The 20,899-nt window shown below is 37.8% G+C and overlaps 1 protein-coding gene across 1 annotated transcript in view; it reads right to left on the bottom strand.

The window, feature by feature from the left end:
* Window positions 1–3,603: 3,603 nt before the first annotated feature.
* The window catches only part of sema3bl (sema domain, immunoglobulin domain (Ig), short basic domain, secreted, (semaphorin) 3bl), a 51,985-nt gene continuing 34,689 nt past the window's right edge, over window positions 3,604–20,899 (bottom strand). The window contains exons 5-15 of the mRNA NM_001122712.1: window positions 19,357–19,447; window positions 18,511–18,627; window positions 16,391–16,539; window positions 13,080–13,194; window positions 12,890–12,959; window positions 12,050–12,426; window positions 10,165–10,256; window positions 9,729–9,770; window positions 7,633–7,858; window positions 6,269–6,402; window positions 3,604–4,776 (exon numbers count right to left, since the gene is read on the bottom strand). Coding sequence (NP_001116184.1) covers window positions 4,309–4,776; window positions 6,269–6,402; window positions 7,633–7,858; window positions 9,729–9,770; window positions 10,165–10,256; window positions 12,050–12,426; window positions 12,890–12,959; window positions 13,080–13,194; window positions 16,391–16,539; window positions 18,511–18,627; window positions 19,357–19,447 — 1,881 coding nt within the window. The 3' untranslated portion in view covers window positions 3,604–4,308. The remainder of the gene's footprint in view (window positions 4,777–6,268; window positions 6,403–7,632; window positions 7,859–9,728; window positions 9,771–10,164; window positions 10,257–12,049; window positions 12,427–12,889; window positions 12,960–13,079; window positions 13,195–16,390; window positions 16,540–18,510; window positions 18,628–19,356; window positions 19,448–20,899) is intronic.

The following is a 20,899-nucleotide window of genomic DNA, read 5'->3' as shown; positions in this document are numbered from 1 at the left end:
ATTTTTATAGCTGTTTTACTGCGGTCTGTTTTCCAGCAGTGATTTTTCACAGCACAGCCGCTTGTTCTTCACGTCCAGCCTCATCCTGACTAATGACAGTAACGTATGACCTCACTTCAATGCGCTCATTTTTAAATTGAGCACTGACAACACGCTCAGTGGGGAAAAAAAAAGACCCTTTCAGTTGTACATGATAAAGCAGTGCATGTTGGAGGACGTTAAAGGAACATCTGTAATGCCAAATGCTCACACCCAGCCCCTGGGTCCCGCTATGAGGGGGTCGCCGAACTGACCAAATCACTCTTCACGGATGGAAAAAGAAAACCCCATAACACTCTGTGAGATGTTTTTATTTATGTATCACTGAACCAAACACAGGTCGGAGTTTTCTGCATGCAGGAATCACTTTTAAATAACATAAATAGACACATTTGTGTAGTGTGTATTTTTATCTACAGAGAAAATGAGCTAAATTAGTATACTGAGTGTACTGATGTGTACTGTCGTGCATGTTATTAGAAGTACTGCACTAGTTTAAATTATTGTTTTAATGTTGTAATTACAGTATAAAGCTGATGACGGATGAAGATCAGAGCAGTGCTGCTGTTCGCATTCACACAAACACACATACACAAACACACACTCACACACACACACAAACAAATCAGTTTCAGTGCAACTAATCTACACAGTCAGTCCTGTCAGGGCATTCAGCAGAGTTTGAGTTTGTTTCTTTTGCTTGATTTGCCCCAGCGGTTTGATGATTTTTCCCTGAACTTCTGAAAAGACATTTGAGAATGTTTAAAAGCCAAACAGTTTCTCTCCATCTTTAGGAAAGCTTTGCAGAATGTTTTAGAGAAAGCAGTTCTTTTTTTTTTAGTTGTAACTATAAATAAATACGGTTCAAGTGACACAGGAGATTTAACATGTTTAAAGAAACGATAAGAAAGAGGAAAAAAGTTACTGAAGTTGTCCAACAGCTATAAATGATGAAAAGTCTGATCAGCTGTCTTGTTTTCTATAAATTCAGTTTTTATATATGAACTAAATATAGTAATAATGATAAGATTGCAAGAAATATGCTGTTAGACGATCACTGGGGCTAAGGTTATTGATCTGAAATAAATACATGCACATATTAAATTATTTTGGAATGTAACCTGTATAATAGGGTACTACTGTACTGTACTGTAGAAAACAGCAAAGACAAACACAGCAACGTTCCATTAACATTAATACAGTTATTCATCTTAGGTCATTTGAACTTCAACTGATAACTGACATGCAAGACAACCCTAGTGATGTTTTTGTGAGAGATTTGAATTGGTGTTAAAATATTGACACTGACAACAACCACTGTCTAGACCAATCAGGTAAATATTGCAGAAAGCCAAATCATACCATACACATCCACTTTTTCTGTTTCTGAAAGCATTTTCCCATTCATTTTTCCCATGCAGACTTTTTAAAACAAAATATTAAAAATAATAGTTTAGTGTTTCTCAACCACCTTCCTGGCGGACCATCAGCTCTGCACATTTTCCATGTCTCCTCAACCAAACACACCTGATTCATATCATCAGCTCATTAGTAGAGACTAAAGGACAAAGGAGACATCCAAAACATGCAGTGTTGGTGGTCCTCTACGAACATGACTGAGAAACACTTGTAAACCAGCCCCAAACAATGATGACGACACTTAATAAGTTTCCCAGAAGTGGGTTGCGGCTGGAAGTGCATTGGTTCAATTTTGTGTACCGGTTAACCAATTTCATGTACCGTTTACACTACTGAACACTATTAATGCAACAACAGATTTGTCTTAAAAGGCACCTAGTTTACTCCTTTTTCAAGATCTAAGATAAGTCTTTTGTGTCTCCAGAATGTGTCTGTAAACTTTCAGCTCAAAACACACATCAGATGTTATACCTTTCGGAATAATGGAATATTCTGCTTTGAACAATATGTAGCTCTTTTTTGTTGCCTGTGCCTTTAATGCTAGTTCTCCCCGCCCACTGTTCCCACGTGCCTGTTACTGTACGTTCACGCCGAAAACGGAGCGAGCGTCAAAGTAGCCGGAAGACTGCAGTGATAAGCGGCAAGGAGCAGCATAGCATGTCTTCCGGGGTGTGGGCATCGAGGAGAGTTGAAATCAAGTCAACTGTAAGGATGCGGTTTGGTGGCAAGCAATCAGAATGTAAAAGTCCACCACTTGAGAGGAGTTCAGAAATAACAGCCCTGTGAACTTTGGTTTTGACCAAAGTTGTTCCCAAGGGTTTGATTATTGCAGCGCTGGATTTGCAATGTTTTCTTACAGCAACTTACATTAAAAAAGGTACTGGCAAGTTACTGATGTGCATTAATGTTTTTTTTTTTTTCTTTAAAAAAAGCGGGAATCTCATGTACAGTACAAAACAGTTTTGCTGCTTCAGAATATTTCAGACATTTGGAAACATTGGATAATTATTTGGAGCAAAGTCACACCGCATGCAAATTGATCTTCCATTGTTAATTGAATTTGGTAAAAAGTGTGCAACATTTCACGTTAGAAAGCATGTTTTATGCGGGAATGTAACATATGATATGCTGCATTGGCCCCTTTAAATACGAGATTAATGTGACAAATTTTGACAATCTCGCCGCCGGAGCTAAAGGTAGACAGCATTGTTGCCAAGGCAGTCAGAGCGACCTCTGATGCTCTAACTGCCTTCGATGTGAACGCACAGTTAGAGTGTGTCTCAATCTCCGCCTCGGCTGCGTCAGATAAACAGCACAGAGACAGACATGAAGAAAGCAGATCTCACGTAACGTTTGTGAGAAATACTACAGGAAGAACTTTACCAATTTGATGTATTTGTTGTGGAATTAATTCAAGCCTTTTGATGAGTCACACACAATGTCGTTACAAAGGTCATACACACATACACACACACACACACACACACCGCTGGCATTTAACTTTGCACTGTTTTTGCACGGCAAATGTGACGGGATCCATTTTAATATCCACTGCTGTATGGATATCCGTTATGTTTATGTACAAAATAGACCTGATTTAATGTCCACAAACCGCGATTGAAGCGTCTTCTTTTATAATTGTACTGACATGCAACTTTAGTGATAAAGACGGTAAAATTTTTGTAATTCATTACAAACATGCACTGTTTTAAAAACGTTTTAAACTCGTAAAAATCTTTTTTGATCTCATTTGATGATGATGATTGATGATCACAGAAAGCTGAACAAATCTTTGCGCAAGTCCTGTTTTGTTGATGTGATTACACGCGTTACTTCGGAGACATGTTAATACGGAGCTGTCAATCAAATCGGTGGGCGGAGAAACAGCAATCCTACGTCACTGCCTCAAAATAAAAGGGATTTGGATCCTTTTTTAACATCAGGAAATGTTTAAAAAAAGAGACTTGCTATCTTTATATCATCCCAATATGACTGTGGACACACTATACTTGCACACAGTTCTGTCCAAACAGCTCCAAAAAGATGATTTACATCAAAGGTGCCCTTTAAAAGATTATTATACTCATTAATGTAAATAAAATATTTCATTCTGGAAAAAATGAATGAGTTTTTTTTTTTTTTTTTACTTCCAGAACCTTTTGTATGAATGTATTCTGTAAAATTATTGTTGGTTGCTATTTCATGTTGGCTAATGCTAAAGTGAACCATACTATAAAGTGTTACAAAAATTTTACATTGAAAAAAATAAACTCATGATGGCTAATTAAGAGCAAAATCCATTCTGCTGAAGTCTCAACAGTCGTCAAGCTTTGATTTAGTTACCAGAAAACAGTCTAATTAGTCTTAACTTTATTCCGTTATAGCTTAATATACTGGCAAGCTGAGTTTTGTTGAGCGCTGCCACATTTCTTTGCTGAGTAAAAGTCTCTGTGCATTATGCCCAGTTGTATCCCAGCCAGATGTATCTTAAATGAATGCATGTTTTTTGGCACCTGTTTTAGCAGTGGCGGCGGTCCAATCTACTAGTCCCATCCTGTCTGCCCTCATTTGTTCCAGTAAAAAGGTTTTACAGCTGCTGAGTCTTAAAGTGAGACATTTAACATTAGCTATGGTCTACTGTGAGGCGATGCGGCCGGCTGTCTTGGTCACGGAGATAATTGGAGAGAGCGCTCAAGAATGTCCTAATTAACACAAGGGAAAAAAATTGGACTGTTAGACACAAACCTACAATATTTTACATCACCACAAACAAAAACAAAAACATGTATGTTAAAGTGTGTAAGAGCATCCATCCAGTTGTCCAAAGAAGTCCTTTTTCTTCACTGTGTTTTATTGTTGTGTGTGAACATCTCGTGGAGAGCGATGTCGGGATTCTCCTGTGCTCTTTTGGACTCTCGCTCTCCTCGCTGAGTCTTGCGCTTGCCGATATTTGTCCATCATGCTTTTGTGTTTGCGCCTCAGCTTCTCGTTGCACCAAACACGTTCGCAGTACTGCTCCACCTGCGGCAGGTTTGAAGGACCAATCAGCTGCAAGACGTCTTTAAACCACGCCCTTGCCGGGCCGCGATTCATCGTGGCAGAGTTGGCGGGACATGGCGACCACACTTTATATTTGCTGTCTCGTGATAGGAGGTCTGAAAGGGTATCTGCATTTAAGACGTCCAACCAAAAGCGGGAAAGAGTTTGCGTAAATCCATGTTCACGAGATCGACACACGTAGATGCCTTCGTCCTGCCGCAACACGCGCCGGAATAATAAACCGTCATCTGTTTTAATGATGCGCTCATCAAACACCACCTGAACGAAGAGGAAAGGAGAAAAAGGCTGAAACTAAATCTCTTTCAGAATTTACCACATAACCACATGCAACACAATAATATTCTAATGCAACATAACTATAATCAAATTAATCAAAAACATCTAAATCATAAAAATACCATAATATGTTTGCAGATATTTAACAAACATGCTAAGTAAACATTATTGTTTATCTGGGAAAAAATGCTGAAGTCAGATATTCTGAAGAACGCTGTCTTTGTTTTGGTCTTTTTAACCCACCCACTGCCAGTTTAGCCAATTATATTTCAGCACCTCGGGTTGTCTTGGTGAAAAACTGTGTATTTGATTCATTCAGTCAGGAAGACTCCCAAATGAGACGCAGATTCAGAGTTCCACATGAGGTGTTATTAATTTGCATGTAATATAAATATTATGAACGTAAACATTGGGTGAGCAGGTTACATTGTAACCCCCGTGCCCTCACAACACGGCCTTGTTGACTTGCACTGAATCACAGTTCTAAAGTTCAATTTTATTTTCACCAGGAGTGCAATACCTAGTTCAACCACTGGGTGTCGAACTTACATGCTGCACCTTTTAACTAACCTGAAGAGCACCGAATGGTCAATAAAACGTATATAACCAAATTCATAACACTTTTTTGTTAACATATTTTAATGTTTCAACATTCACTTTTTTATTTTCAGGATATGATGTGAGTTATTAATTATTGCTTTTCTGTTAGGCTATGAAAGTCATGTAAAATTAACACACATTAATTTCATTCTATAAAAATGAATTGAAAGTGATCTGGTTGTCAGGTATTTGTGCATGCCTAGACTGAACACATAATAAATGTGCACAATGTCACCCTTTTCAGACAATCAGATTTGTGTAGTTTAAACAAAGATGATGACAATATTATTTCTAAAAAGTTTAAAAGTTTGACTTTTTTAGTTTCCCCAAACACAACTAGCTAAATAAGCAGTAAATAATAAGTCAAAATGCATAAATTTGTTTCTTGTTTCAGAGATGCATAAAGACTGTGGTGTAAAAAACATAAAGTACTTAATAAAAACATAAAGAACCATTGAGATCCCCGGCATGAAAATATCTACAAACCCCTCATTGAATGCAATGACACTGAAATATAAGTCATGATATTTTCAGTGTCATTTTAAATATTAAATGTCATTTTGTTGTATTGTACAGTATAGCAGGTTGCACACCAGAAGTGCCGCTCGGCGCCGCGACACGGCGCGCACATGACAGTTTAAAGTATCACACACCAGACGCGCACCTTCGAATGATATTTAACATGAAACTAATCAGATGGCGCTCTGTGGCGCGGCTGAAAAATGAACTGCGTCCTGAGCTGTGGTCGGGCGCCGCCGACTTGCGGCGCGGGTGTGTGTATCCTGATAGAAACCCTTGTTTAGAATTCTAAAATGCATGGCGCTGCGTGGCGCTGCGCGGCGCTTCTGGTGTGCGACCTGCTTTAGTCTCTCACCTCCCCTAAGTAGTCATCTCTCTGAATGTGCCATGTGACAGTGGCCTGCGGCGACCGAGGGACGCACTCCAGGAAGGTGCTGTTGTTCTCAGTGCCGTAAACAACCCGTTCTTCACTCAGATCCACATCCTCCACTGAACAGAGAAACACTTTACTCTTAATACAGACTCTTTAAACTGCCTTGTTGTGTTATTTTACCTTTTTCTACAATAGGTTAACATCGGGGGTGTAAAAATCTGAAGTGATTTGTTTGAGATGTAAAACATCCTTTCTGAGATCCTGGTTTGCTTTGATTGGTCATATGATAATCTCTTGAGATTGGTCTACTGCTGACAATATGTATTTGAAACAAAATGGCCATTACTTTATCTGGTCTGGAGGCTTCCTTAGCTCAGCCCTCATAAATACTGTATATACAGTAGAAATAACTGAGAGAGGATTTACCTGCATACATTTAAGCTTTTCCAATGGTGAAACACTGGAAAAACTAGTGGATCATCCAGAATCTCCATCACAAGCACAACAAAAGTAGAATGTTTCCACTCAAAAAAGTTTTGTGGTTCGTCATAGCCTACTTTAGCTGAATAATAGGTGTGTGTGTGTGTGTGTGTACAACATGTTTAAGTGAAGACTTGCATATGTGAGAATTTTAGGGGTTTCCATGTTTGCAATTGGAATTTCTGATGACTTGATTCAGTGGTTCAGAGTTTAATTTGCGTGTGTGTGTGTGTGTTAAAAACAGTCTGTATTTATTATACACTTTGATCTTTAAAACTTAGAACCTTTACATTCACAATCACATTTCAATACACACTGCACTATATGCATTTAATGTAATTTTAAAAAAAGCTTTAAAGTGACACTTCAGCAGTCACACAACGTGGTTCAGTGTAGGGTCATTCAGGGATTTTCCACTGCGTATGCGTTTGTATGTGTTCACACATACATATGTAATCCCTTTTCATCACCAACATCCTCACCTTTGGCATGCAAACACTCATGTGCTCTTCACTCACACCTCTTTTGTTCTTTCCTCTCATTCTCTCTCTCCTCTGTGATGAGCGATGGAGAGTGATCTGCCTGTTCACCTCTCACTCTATCAGTTCCTGTCTTTCACAGACAGTTTGTCCCAGCAGAGTTAGGAGATTGCCCTTCAAACCCTATTAATCTTTCTATTAGACAAGCTCAAAAGTGTATTGAAGTTTCTAACTCCACTGATTGAACAAATCTCTGAAGAAATTGCACTCTCACATCAGTGAGCTCTTTAACATATAAACCCAATTGAAGTTGTCAGAGGAACCTGCTGCTACATTAACATTCATGCTGCATGGCTGCACTCAGTTAAGGAGGCTGTCATTTCTTACCGCTGAGGTTTTGGTCCATGCACTGCACTGCTGGGTTTGCATGTTTGATGTCCTGTCTGCGGTAGCGCCGTTTGGTGTTTGGCAGGTATCGTGTGCAGGTTTGTCCGTCCCAGGCGCAATACGGATCTCGAGCCAAACAGCACTCGGCACAAGCTTTACCGTACATACTGCAGCGGTGCAGCGGCACCTGGACAACAGCTGTCTGTGATCCAACAAACAGAGTTTGCTGGAAGAGAAAGAGAAAAATAACTGCTTTAGTTTCATTCTCCTACAGTTCCCTTGAGTAAAACAGAGATAGTTCTGCCAATAAACTACATTAGGCCAACAATTACTCAGACATCAATCATTCCAAACTCATATCACTTTCTTTTTCTGTGAAAACGAAGAGAAGATGTTTAAAAGAATATTTGGGCTGTACTTTTTTCATTTATTTAAAATGAATGAGGGATACTTCTGTCATTTAAGGATTAAAAAAGTGGGAAAGTCTCCACATTGGGATCAGGGGGAGGCTAAGCCAGCCTCTCTCAGATCACCGGGGCTCTGCGATGGTTGCGGAAATTCCTAATTGAACTAGGGCTGGGTGATATGGCAAAAATTTTGATAATTATTTTCCATAATGAACAATGACGATATATATTTCGATATAAGTTGGTAATGCTGTCAGATTTAAAAGAGTACCCCAACAATGACTGAAGCTATAAAAATGAGATGATCCATTAAATGACACTACATATTTTCGGACGATAAATCTACGGTGGCTGAAAATTCAGTACATCTCTAATATCAACACACTTCTAGATTCTTATTGTTGCACATTTCTGCTGTGTGATTGGATCAATATAGAGTAAAAAATTCTAGCATAAATTTTATCACGATTCAATGTTGTTTATCGGCCCAGTCCTAAATTGAACCCCAAAAAACAAATGATTTCAATTGTCTTAAGATTGGCAATGGAAATTCTGAAAATCTCTTCAACCAGCAGAGCCGTGCAAATTTAAATCAAATCTCCACAGTTGCATTCTGTTAGCGCAGATCTCCAAAATGTGCAAAGGATTGCTATTGTGAAATTTAATTGTTTAAAAATTGACAGTTGACATTGATATTTGTCCTGCACCTCCTCTAATGTGATTGGATGGTTTACTAAAAAGTGACAGTGACGAGAGCTGCATCTTACCAAAGACTCTAATCTTTGGTTTCTAGACACAAGACATGTCACTCGTGTAGTTTTGAAACGGCAAAAGTGTAACGATTAATATGGTGAATGAAGCCCCAACTTCTAGTACAGGAGCCAAATAATCGTGATAGACTGATGATTCTCCAGGGGAAAAGCTTGGATCAGACGTGAGTTTCTTCAGATTTTGTGATTCGAACATTTAGAAATGAAACTAAAGATACAGTTGTTGTTTAATTTTAGGTGATTCAGAGTTCCACATAAGGTGTTCTTAATTGGTGAAATTTAATTGGAAGCTAGGCAAGCAATTTTAGAGAATATGATGTTTTCCCATTCAAACAAAATAACCGAGCATACTGCTCGAAGATGGCTGAGTGAAATGGCTTGTCTTAAAGGGTCTTTGATCTTACTAAAGTTGTACATTTATAAATTTGGCCAAACACCCAGCAGTCAGATTTAAAAACATTATAAAGCTGAAATAATATACTAGCTTCAAGGGGGAAATTACACTACCAAAATATTTTGTGTGTGTAAATCTCTTTTCACAGTGAAGGTAAAATAATCATATGAGTTTGGAATGATTTAACAGTAAGTAAACAATAACAGAAATGCATTTTTGGGTAAACTGTTTCTTTAACTCCTGTGCCTCCAGGGATGTCTATGAAGTAAGTGAACTGTCAGACGCTCTGGATGTAAAGCACCTGCTTCATGATGAAAAACTAAGCAACTGGTTGTTTTGCATGAATGTTTTATTGCTTTGGAGCCAAAAAGCATATACACCCACAAAGTGGAGTCCCATTTCTCCTCACACAGTAAAGCCTCTTTGGCAATTTGTGGAAAATGATTTTATGGTGCTGCTTATGCTACTACACTTGCGTTCATTCACTGGAACAGTACACTGAGAGTGAACGATGCATGAACTTACCCTCTTCACAGATATGTCCATGGAGGTTATAGGAGTGGGCACCTGCAGTGAAAACATCATGAGAAACAGAACTATTGAACATGAAGTCTGCTGTTGCTGTTCTGATTGCGAAATTCCATTTCATACTTTCAAAATGATCACATTATCCCCATGACATCACGATTTACACAAAATTGTGTTTTTGAAGATTACAAGCTAAAAATAATTGTACTTTTAATAATTGGACTTTGAAACATGTTTTCAAAAGTTAAAATGCAGTCGTTGTGTACAAAGGTGGGTAGTGTTAGTTATAGCTAGATGTTATATAGTTGTAGATATGTCCATACTAGAATGTGTAGATAAAGTACTTTTGTATGTGTAACTTGATGCACCTTTGACTATAAATGCACATCTCATTACACACACTAAAAACTCACAGACATGTGCACCCACGAACCTTGAACACCTGCATTTCCTCCAATGTAATCTCCTCACCGGCCAGAGAGTTACCTTTTCCAAGTACGATGACCTTAAGCACCGTCCCAATATCTGAAGAGGTCAAAAGTCACAGTTACCCATTATCATTCATCCAGTTTCAGAAATTCACTTGTCGAATTGTAATAAACTATATATATATATATATATATATATATATATATATATATATATATATATATATATATATATATATATATATATATATATATATATGTCATATGCCATGATGACAGTAAATAATATTTGACTAGATATTTTTCAAGACACTTCTATACAGCTTAAAGTGACATTTAAAGGCTTATCTAGGTTAATTAGGTTAACTAGGCAGGTTAGGGTAATTAGGCAAGTTACTGTATAATAATGGTTTGATCTGTAGACTACCAAAAACAAAATTTCAAGTGTCTTGAAAAATATCTAGTCAAATATTATTTATTGTCATCATGGCAAAGATAAAATAAATCAGTTATAAGAAATGAGTTATTAAAACTATTATATTTAGAAATGTGTTAAAGAAATCTTCTTTCCATTAAAGAGAAAATTGGGAAAAAATAAACAGGGGGGCTAATAATTCAACCATATATATATATATATATATATATATATATATATATATATATATATATATATATATATATATATATATATATATATATATATATATATATATACATATACATATATATATATATATATATATACATATATATATATATACATATATATATATATATATATAGTTGAAGTCAGAATTGTTTGCCCCCCTGAATTATTAGCACCGCTGTTTATTTTTTCCCCAATTTCTGTTTAACGAAGAGAAGATTATTTCAATACTTCTAAACATAATAGTTTTAATTACTCATTTCTAATAACTAATTTCTTTTATATTTGTCATGATGACAGTAACTAATATTTTACTAGATATTTTTCAAGACACTTCTATACAGATTAAAGTGACATTAAAAGGCTTAACTAGGTTAATTAGGGTAACTATGCAGGTTAGGATAATTAGGCAAGTTATTGTATAATGATGGTTTGTTCTGTAGACTATTAGGAAAAAATATAGCTTAAAGGGGCTAATAATTTTGTCCTTAAAATGGCTTTTAAAAAATTAATAACTGCTTTTATTCTAGCCGAAATAAAAACAAATAATATTTTTTTTCAGAAGAAAAAATATTATCAGAAATACTGTGAAAATTGTTTTCATTTGGCTGTTAAACATAATTTGGGAAATATTATTTAAAAAAAAATGAAAGGGGGGCTCATAATTCTGACTTCAACTGTATATACTGCATTGTATAGACAGGCATAGGCATTTGAGTTCTGAATGAGCTCAACACAGTAAAAAACTCTACTTTCAAGTACATTTTTTGTTTCCTTGAATTATTAAATTAATAAAACTGACACTTTTCTAATTAAATGCCATTAACTTTAAATATATTTTAAGACCTACAGGCTAATTCACATATTTCACGATCTGAACCATAATAAGAAATACGAAATACTTTTTAATACAAGCCAACACATGATGTTTCTATATCTGTCTCAGTGACAGTTAAAATGAGTACATTCTGTAAGTGGTTCTGTCACCGTGATAAATTCTTACTGTCAAAGACTGTATGGTATAGTTTATGCCACACGCATAAACTATACCATAGTAGTTAAATAGCGAAATGTACGATCAAACAACTGTGATGATGAGGTGAGCGCCAACATCGGGTTTTGAAAGAATTACTAGTTGCATTACAAGTGTGATCAGTTTAAAGTTTTGGACTAAGAGTTTTGCAAATGTATTATACTTATAAAAATAGTAGAGGAACATCACATAGATTCTTCTTGACTCTTACCAGTGCCAATAAACATGACATCGTAGTATCCGTCCTCTGCCTGTGTTCGGTCTACAGTGATGTGTGTGAGCCTATAGGGGGCGCCGGTGCGGAGCAGCAGTGGTTGGCGATGTGAGGGGTAAACAGGGCGCCACATTAGAGGGTGCGTTCGTGCAAATTGTAGAACGGTGTCTGGAAACTCCAGTGTGCTCCGGAAGGCACGGCCCGGTTGAGCGGTGATCTTACTGGGACACACTCCTGGTCGTGGATATGGGACTCTGCCTTCATAGGGGCCCCACTGATAGTCAGGTCCTTCTTTATGAGCAAATGGCCCATTAAACGCTTCACGGATGTCAGCCATGCTGTATACACACACTGCATAGCCCTGAAACACATTACTGGAGAGAGAAAATATTGAGTTAAACTCACTGTTGCCTGATTTAGATTTTTTTTTTTTGTTACTTTAAAATGTTGTTTAATTAAATGTTCTTTTTCTAAAAGGTTTTTATAAAAAAAATTGCTTCAGTTTTAATTATTACATTTATTATTGCAATAGCATTTTCTTGCTAAACTTGTTTTTTTACATATATGTTATTATAATATAATATATATATTATATATATTTTAACTTATAACTTACACTAATAGGAAAAGAAAATGGCATGTATAAGGAAAACAAAAAAAATGAATGGATTCAAACAGGAAAAAGTAAATGTGAAGATAAATAAAAGATTATTCTAAATGTTACCAAAATAAAAAATGTTTTACAAAGACAGAATTAAGTCAATTCTAAAGTAAAGTACAGAGCTGTACAGATGAAATACACAGACAAACATTTTTCAGTCTAGTTCTGCTACAGACCTGATTGTGCTGAATATTGCGTAGATCTCTGGATTGGTTTCATCTTTTGTTCTTAATAGAAACACATCCTCTGCATGATAAACACATACAATCAAATTTCTCAAAAGCAATGCAAGAGATTAAAATGATGTCAGGTCTATTTAGTAATGCATACAAATTGCTGACGGTATGTGTGTGTTTCTGGTCTCACCTAGCTGATGAAAGTGTGTTTGGATGCCGTGAGGTCCAGGAACTGAACACACCAGTCGGGCTTTAATAAATGTGCTCCACTTATTCACCAAAACCCTCTGTCCGCCCACATCATTCTGAAAGCACAAAAACAGTAAGTCATTTCACTTCTACACTTAACAGATTAGCAAATCCCAGAATCATATACTCCAAAGACCACTGTGTGTAAATCAAACCATGCCTGCATCTCAGTCTATATTCTACCCATCCTATTTCTGAAATAATTCAGATTTTGGGGCTACACTTCGGTTTTAAGTGTATAGTGCATGCAACAAAAATTTCATTATAAAGAAGCACTACTTATTTTGTCCACAAGTGATACAATAGTGAACAGGTCATTGTTTAGAGTTGAAAAACAAGACTATATGAACCCTTAAACATTTACCTTGGGCTTTTATTGACATTTATATTGTCATTTAGTAGACGCTTTTATCCAAAGCGACTTACAATTGAGGACAAGGAAGCAATTTACACAACTATAAGAGCAACAATGAATAAGTGTTGTAGGCAAGTTTTAGGTATGTAAAGTGTAAGAAGCAAAACATTAGTTTTTTTTTTTTTTTTTGTAATACAGTTATCGGTGGAGCCAGAGGGGCAATTGCAGATTAGGAAGGAAAGTGGAGACTAAATAGTCGTTTTTTGAAGACAGCGAGTGACTGCCATTCTGATGCAGTTAGGGAGTTCATTCCACCAACTGGGCAGATTGAATGCGATAAAATAAATAAGCCCATCTGCCTTAAGGTTGGATGTGTTGTGCGTTACAGATGCTTCTCTCCATATTTCTCCATATTTAAGTTACTGTTGTCTTTTTTATTTGATCCGGGACATCTTTCACTACCCTACCCATCATTTATTTTAGTTAGACATCAAATTCTTAGTATTCTTGAATGTATTCATTATAAATAATATAACACAAATAACACACAAGTGTAAAAACTTTACCGGATCTCTGGTGACCCAACATATTTTCCTTTCTGCTCAACAACTAAATATACATGTAGATTATAGATTTTAAAGACAATGGTAACGATAATTTTGAAAATATGGTTGAGATCACAAAAATTAACCATACACTTAATTTAATATTCACTCACCGGCCACTTTATTAAGTACACCTTACTAGTATCTGGTTAGACCCCTTTTGCCTTCAGAATTGAACCAGAATTTTGCCTTCGTGGCAAAGATTTACCAAAGTACTAGAAATAATCTTCAGAGATGCGAATCTCCCTTTCCACCACATTCCATAGGTGCTCTATTGGACTGGGATATGTTGCTTGTGGAGGCCATTTGAGTACAGTAAACTCATTGTCATGTTCAAGAAACCAGTCCGAGATGATTGGTGCTTTATGATATGACGGGTTATTCTGCTGAAAGTAGTCATCAGATGATGGGTACACTTTGGTCTAAAAGGGATGGACATGGTCAGCAACAATACTCAGGTAGGCTGTGGCATTAACACAATGCTTAATCAATACTTATGTGCCAAGAAAATATACCCCACACCATTACACCACCATCACCAGCCTAAACCATGAATGGATCCATGCTTTCATGTTGTTGACTCCAAATTCTGACCCTACCATCCGAATGTCACAGCCGAAATCAAGATTCGTCAGCTCAACGTTTTTCCAGTCTTCTATTATGCAATTTTGGTGAGCCTGTGCAAACTGTAGCCTCAGTTTCTTGGTCTTAGCTGACAGGAGTGGCACCTAGTGCGATCTTCTGCTGCTGTCGCCCATCTGCCTTAAGGTTGGATGTGTTGTGCGTTAGAGATGCTTCTCTCCATATGTCCATATTTCTCCATATATGAGTTACTGCTGTCTTTCTATCAGCTGAAACCAGCCTGGTCATTCTCCTCGGATCTCTGGCATCAACAAGACATTTGTGCCCACAGAACTGCCGCTCACTGGATACTTTCCCTTTTTCAGCCTATTCTCTGTAAACCCTAGAGATGGTTGTGCGTAAAAATCCCAGTAGATCAGCAGTTTCTGAAATACTCACACCAGCCCCTCTGGCACCAACAAACATGGCACATTCAAAGTCACTTAAATCACCTTGGATACCCATTCTGATGCTCAGTTTGAACTGCAGCAGATCGTCTTGACCATGTCTTCATGGCTTAATGCATTGAGTAGCAGCCATGTGATTGGCTGGTTAAAAATTTGCGTTAACAAGCAGTTGGACAGGTGTACCTAAAAAAGTGGCCAGCGAGTGTACATGATAAGTGTGCTTTGACGATGATAATTATGGAGATCCATCTGTTTACACTGAACCCTCCAAGTTCCAAAAGGTAAAAATAATCTCTGTTTTTATTATTATATTTTGTCATTCAAAAACTCAGGATAGTTTAATGTGCAACATCATTGAAGAGTACAAACTGTATAACCAGGTCACTAAAGACATGAATACGTAATATTGACTGTGAAAATATTTATGAATTTAAAGTTTAAAAATACAAACATATTTTATGGCTTTTACATCTTTCCATGTCATTATACAATGTGTTAAAAACTGAAAGATGCTTTAAACTTAAATTATATGTAAGACAAGAAAATATACAAAAGATTCTAGACTGCTTACATTTTTCAGCTAATATTCGCAATAATCCTTTATGGAAAAAAAGTGTTTATGGAAGTTTCCATTCAACTTTGTCAGCTGAAGAAGTTAATTACTTGGGTTACACCCTCCAAACCTCTGTAACCTGAACCTTGTTTATGAATAAACATCAAGCTGTAACTGTTCCCGTGGGAAAGAGAATGGTTCAATTCCACAAAATATCTCAGAGCAGTTTGATATGGAGATCACGGCACTGTGAGGGAAGAATTGTTATAGATTCTTAGAAGCAAAGCAGCTGGGTTTACCGTGTCGAAGATGCTTGGGTGGCGTTAAATCTGTGTAATCTGTGTATGTGGAGGTAATCACCCTCTCTACAGTGTAAATGTGTGTGTGTGTGTGTGTGGGAGAGAGATTTGAGAATGTGCTGTAGTTGAACAATGAACAGCAGTCAAAGTGACAGTAATGTGCGATTGACCTCAGCTCTTTGAACACTGACCTCTGAATGACAGAGAGAAATCTGTACTGCTGCTTGCCTTACTCTACAGACCCTTGTGTGTTTAGGGGTAATCGCTGTGTGTATGTGTGTGTGTGCTCCAGTGGCATGCAAACCATTCAACAGCTGTGCGAATGGGGTTATAAAAAAGCAGGAGCATTCCAGTATACTGGTTGATTTGTGGCTGGATGTATGTATGTGGCGTTTGTTGTGTTTTTTCTCACCGCACACAATCGCCCGATGCGTGTGTGTATGGCTCCATCATCGTCTCGCTCTGCGGTTTCTGTTGCTCTCTCAGTGAAGAAGAAATAAATTTTATCATCATCCCTGTCTGCACTGTCAGGAATAAGGTGCGCCGCAACAAATCTGGGCTCTGCACACACACATGTATAGACACATGAACTTTTATAATGCTTATCTGACAGTTTGCAGTATAGACTATGGAAATCAATTAAATTGATACACAAGGACAATGTCAAACAACAATTGGAATGTAAAAATTATTAAACACATTTTGATTCCATTCAATTCGTTTTACCTTATGATTTGTTAAAAATAAAAAACCTGAAAAATCACATGTACATAAGTATTCACAGCCTTTGCCAAGAAGCTCTAAATTGAGCTCAGGTACATTCTGTTTCCACTGATCATTCTTGAAATGTTTCAGCAGCTTAATTGGCATTCACCTTTGTTAAATTCAGTTGATTAGACATGATTTAAAAAGGCATATACATGTCTATATAAGGTCCCAGGGTTGAGAGTGCATGTCAAAGCACAAACCAAGCATGAAGACAAAGGAATTGTCTGTTGACCTCCGAGACAGGATTTTCTCAAGGCACAAGGCTGGAAAAGGTTACAGAAAAATTTCTGCTGCTCTGAAAGTTCCAGTGAGCCCAGTGGCCTCCATCATTCGTAAGTGGAAGATGTTTGGAACCACCAAGACTCTTCCTAGAGCTGGCCGGTTATCTAAGCTGCGTGATGGAGTGAGAAGGGCCTTAGTCAGGGAGGTGATCAATAACCGGGTGGTCTCTCTGTCTGAGCTCCAACGTTCTTCTGTGGAGAGAAGAGAACCTTAGCGAAGGATAACCGTCTGTGCAGCAATCCACCAATCAGGCCTGTATGGTAGAGTGGCAAGACGGAAGCCACTCCTCAGTAAAGGCCACATAGCAGCCCGCCTGGAATTTGCCAAAAGGCATCTGAAGGACTCTCAGACCATAAGAAAACAAAATTCTTTGGTCTGATGGAGTAAATGCCAGGCATTACATTTGGAGAAAACAAGGCACGGCTCATCACCAGGCTAAGACCATCCCTACAGTGAAGCATGGTGGTGGCAGCATCATGCTGTGGGAATGTTTTTCAGGATAGAGGGAAAGATGAATGCAGCAATGTACAGAGACATCCTGAATAAAATCTGCTTCAGAATGATCTTAACTTCAGACTGGGGATACGGTTCATCTTCCAGCAGGACAATGACCCAAAGCACACCAGTAAAATATCAATGGAGTGGTCTCACAGCAACTCTGTGAATATAATTGAGTGGCCCAGCCAGAGCCCAGACCTAAATCCTATTGAACATCTCTGAAGAGATCTAAAAATGGCTGTACAGTTGCGCAGTAGGTAGGTAGTGCTGTCGCCTCACAGCAAGAAGTTCGCTGGGTCGCCGGTTCGAATCTCGGCTCAGTTGGCGTTTCTGTGTGGAGTTTGCATGTTCTCCCGGTGTTTGCCTGGGTTTTCTCTGGGTGCTCTGGTTCCCCCCACAGTCCAAAGACATGCGGTACAGGTGGATTGGGTAAGCTAAATTGTCCGTTGTGTGTGTGTGTGTGTGTGTGTGTGTGTGTGTGTTTCCCAGAGATAGGTTGCATCCGCTGCGTAAAAACCTGCTGGAAAAGTTGGCGGTTCATTCCACTGTGGCGACCCCGGATTAATAAAGGGACTAAGCCGACAAGAAAATGAATGTTGACTGTGGCTTCCCATCCAGCCTGATAGAGATTGAGAGGTACTGCAAAGAGGAATGGGCAAAAAAATCTCAAAGACAGGTGTGCCAAGCTTGTGGCATCATATTCAAAAAGACTTGAGGCTGTAATTGCTGCCAAAGTTTCATCAACAAAGTATTGAGCAAAGGCTGTGAATACTCTCGATTTTTCAGGTTTTTTATTTTGAATAAATTTGCAACAATTTAAAAAATCATTTTTTACATTGTCATTATGGGGTATTGTGTCTAGAATTTTGAAGAAATAAATAAATTTAACCCATTTTGGAATAAGGCTGTAAAAAGGGAAGCGCTCTGAATACTTTCAAGATGCAGTGTAAGACTGAAGAAGGATTTATATGAATATTTATGTACCATGGAGTATTCTCTGATCTGTTTCTGTTCTCATGGGTGAGCGGGTCCCGAAACCTCTTGAAATCACAGAGTCTCTCCCCAAAAAATCAGCAGTCAGACCAGTGTACAGCTCTCCACCTGAGAAAGCGAGAGAGAATTAGCAGTCAGTGCTGGAAGTGCTGAATTTCGTGTCTTACTGTACGTGCAGGAAGCCAGACTGCCCCTAAAATGGCCATTAAATTGTTAGCAGCTTGAAATCACACTAACACACGTTTGAATGAGCTGAAAGCTGATATATAGCAGAGTCAACAGCCTTTCAAAGTCTCACACACAGGCTAGTTGATCATCTACATACAGTGCATGAGATCATACAATTTCAGTTTTTAAACGACTTAAAAAAATACTTCTTCAAAATAGCTGTTGCCAAGAACCTGATAGAAATGTGTGCCAGTATGTGAATCTTCAAGTTCACTAATATGCAGTGTTAAAAATCTGTCCAAAACATGTTGGATCTGGCAAAACGGCACACAATGAGAGCCAAGATTGAGCAGTGTTACACTATACACAGTGGGAGACATGTCTCTGCCCCAGATTACTGTAACACACCCACCATCACACACTCAAACACACACACACACACACACACACACACAAACATGAGACCCCCGCAACACTAAACCTGGCTTTACAGCATGTCAGATTTCCCCCATCAGAGCACTCAATCTTTAACGGCCCATAAACTCACTGACAGCTGACAAGCTGAAACCTCCACCCCACAGATACACAAGAGCCAACATACACACACAGGCTCTGGCATACTAATAAACACATAACATAAACATTAAGTGGCATGAACTTTGAAACTACCTGTGAAGGTGCTTGCGAAGGGTAGTTTGGGGTCATGAGGGCATCTCCCCCTCCCGTTCTGCACTGTGGTTTGATCCAAGCTAAACACATGCTGCCAAAGAAACGGCAGATAATTCACATCAATTTCACAACTCAACAATAAACAGAGCTCACAACTGTCAGAATTCCTCTTGCTTGTGGAGAAATGCATTATTTACTTTCACAATAATATGCTATTAATGCTTATTTTACGTTTGGGATAATAGAAACCGCAAATACATTTCAATATTTCCAAAGATAGATTTAATATTGTATGAGGTTAATACTTCCTAATCAAATGAGAACCGATTACATACAAAACTTGATTTCATGCTGTAAAAATGTTACAATGCTTCTGCTGGTGATCTTGGAGACTGTAAAAATGTGAACATTTTGAAATTTAAATGATTCCTGGTAATATTTTTTAAGTTCTGGTTTGATCATTTGCAAGAGCAGAGCTTGATTTGAGCTGGATCTTGCCGGATCCTGTTCCAAAAAATGTCAGATATCCGTGTTTTTCTTTACAGTATTTTTGTAATAGATCCGGCATTAACTGTGTTTAAGAGAGAGAGAGAATGTAAATGGGTGCAAGACAAGGCTATGTGGATTGTGTGTGGGCACACACACATGATAGTAGTCACCAGTCACAAAGTAAAAGTACCATTGCTTGCCTAGAAATGTAGTGCAAGTAGAGTGAAAGTACCTGTTGTAAACATTACTCAAAGTATGAGCATTTCAAAAGTACTCAAGAGTAGTGAGTAGTGAGTGTTATGCTGTTAAAAGCTGATGCATTTACATCTAAATTGTGGAAGTGTGTAAACGTAACATTCTGTGGTGCAGTTAGTAATTGCACAGCAAGCACACAACGTCATAAGACGTTAATACTAGCTTAGATTTAAGCCGTGACGTCAAGTGACCAAAGTTCAATGTCTAGCCAGCGTCTAAGGACAACGTTATTTTGATGTCCAGTAATGACATTAAATGAGTTTGATATTTGGTTGTTTTTAGGTTGAAGGTTGGACATTGACGTAGTTCTGACAGTGGCTTCTGATCTCAACCTGATTTTCTTTCTCAAATAAAATGCGATGTCCCCACAACGTTGAGGCACAGCGTCAATCTGACATCATATTGATGTCTTGTGCCTGCTGGGTATTTAAGGCCATTTTGGTCATCATACAGTAAACATCCTTCATCTTCTCTAAAGTAACATGCATCTAAACAGTCTCTGGGTCAATGCGTGTAAAGATTTTGGACATCTTCTTGGACACTTTCTAATGCTTCCAAACATGTCTTGAGGTAGTTCATTATGATGCGATTTACCTTATGTGTGATTTGATTGGACAGGAATCCTAGGACTGATTTGTCTAATCCCCATAGACTAGAAAAAATAAAGTAGTGACTGCAGATTGAAGGAAAGTAGGGGAGTAAAAGTATCAATACAGCACTAAAAATGTACTCATTTTACACATTTTGAATACTTTTTCAGGGAAACTGAAATTGTTTGGTGGAAGACAGTTTTAAGGTT

This window comes from Danio rerio, chromosome 8 (assembly GCF_049306965.1).
Source record: "Danio rerio strain Tuebingen ecotype United States chromosome 8, GRCz12tu, whole genome shotgun sequence".
In the NCBI taxonomy this organism is placed as follows: Eukaryota; Metazoa; Chordata; class Actinopteri; order Cypriniformes; family Danionidae; genus Danio; species Danio rerio.
Note: the sequence above shows the minus strand (reverse complement) of the source record. Positions and strands in the feature narration are given on the sequence as shown.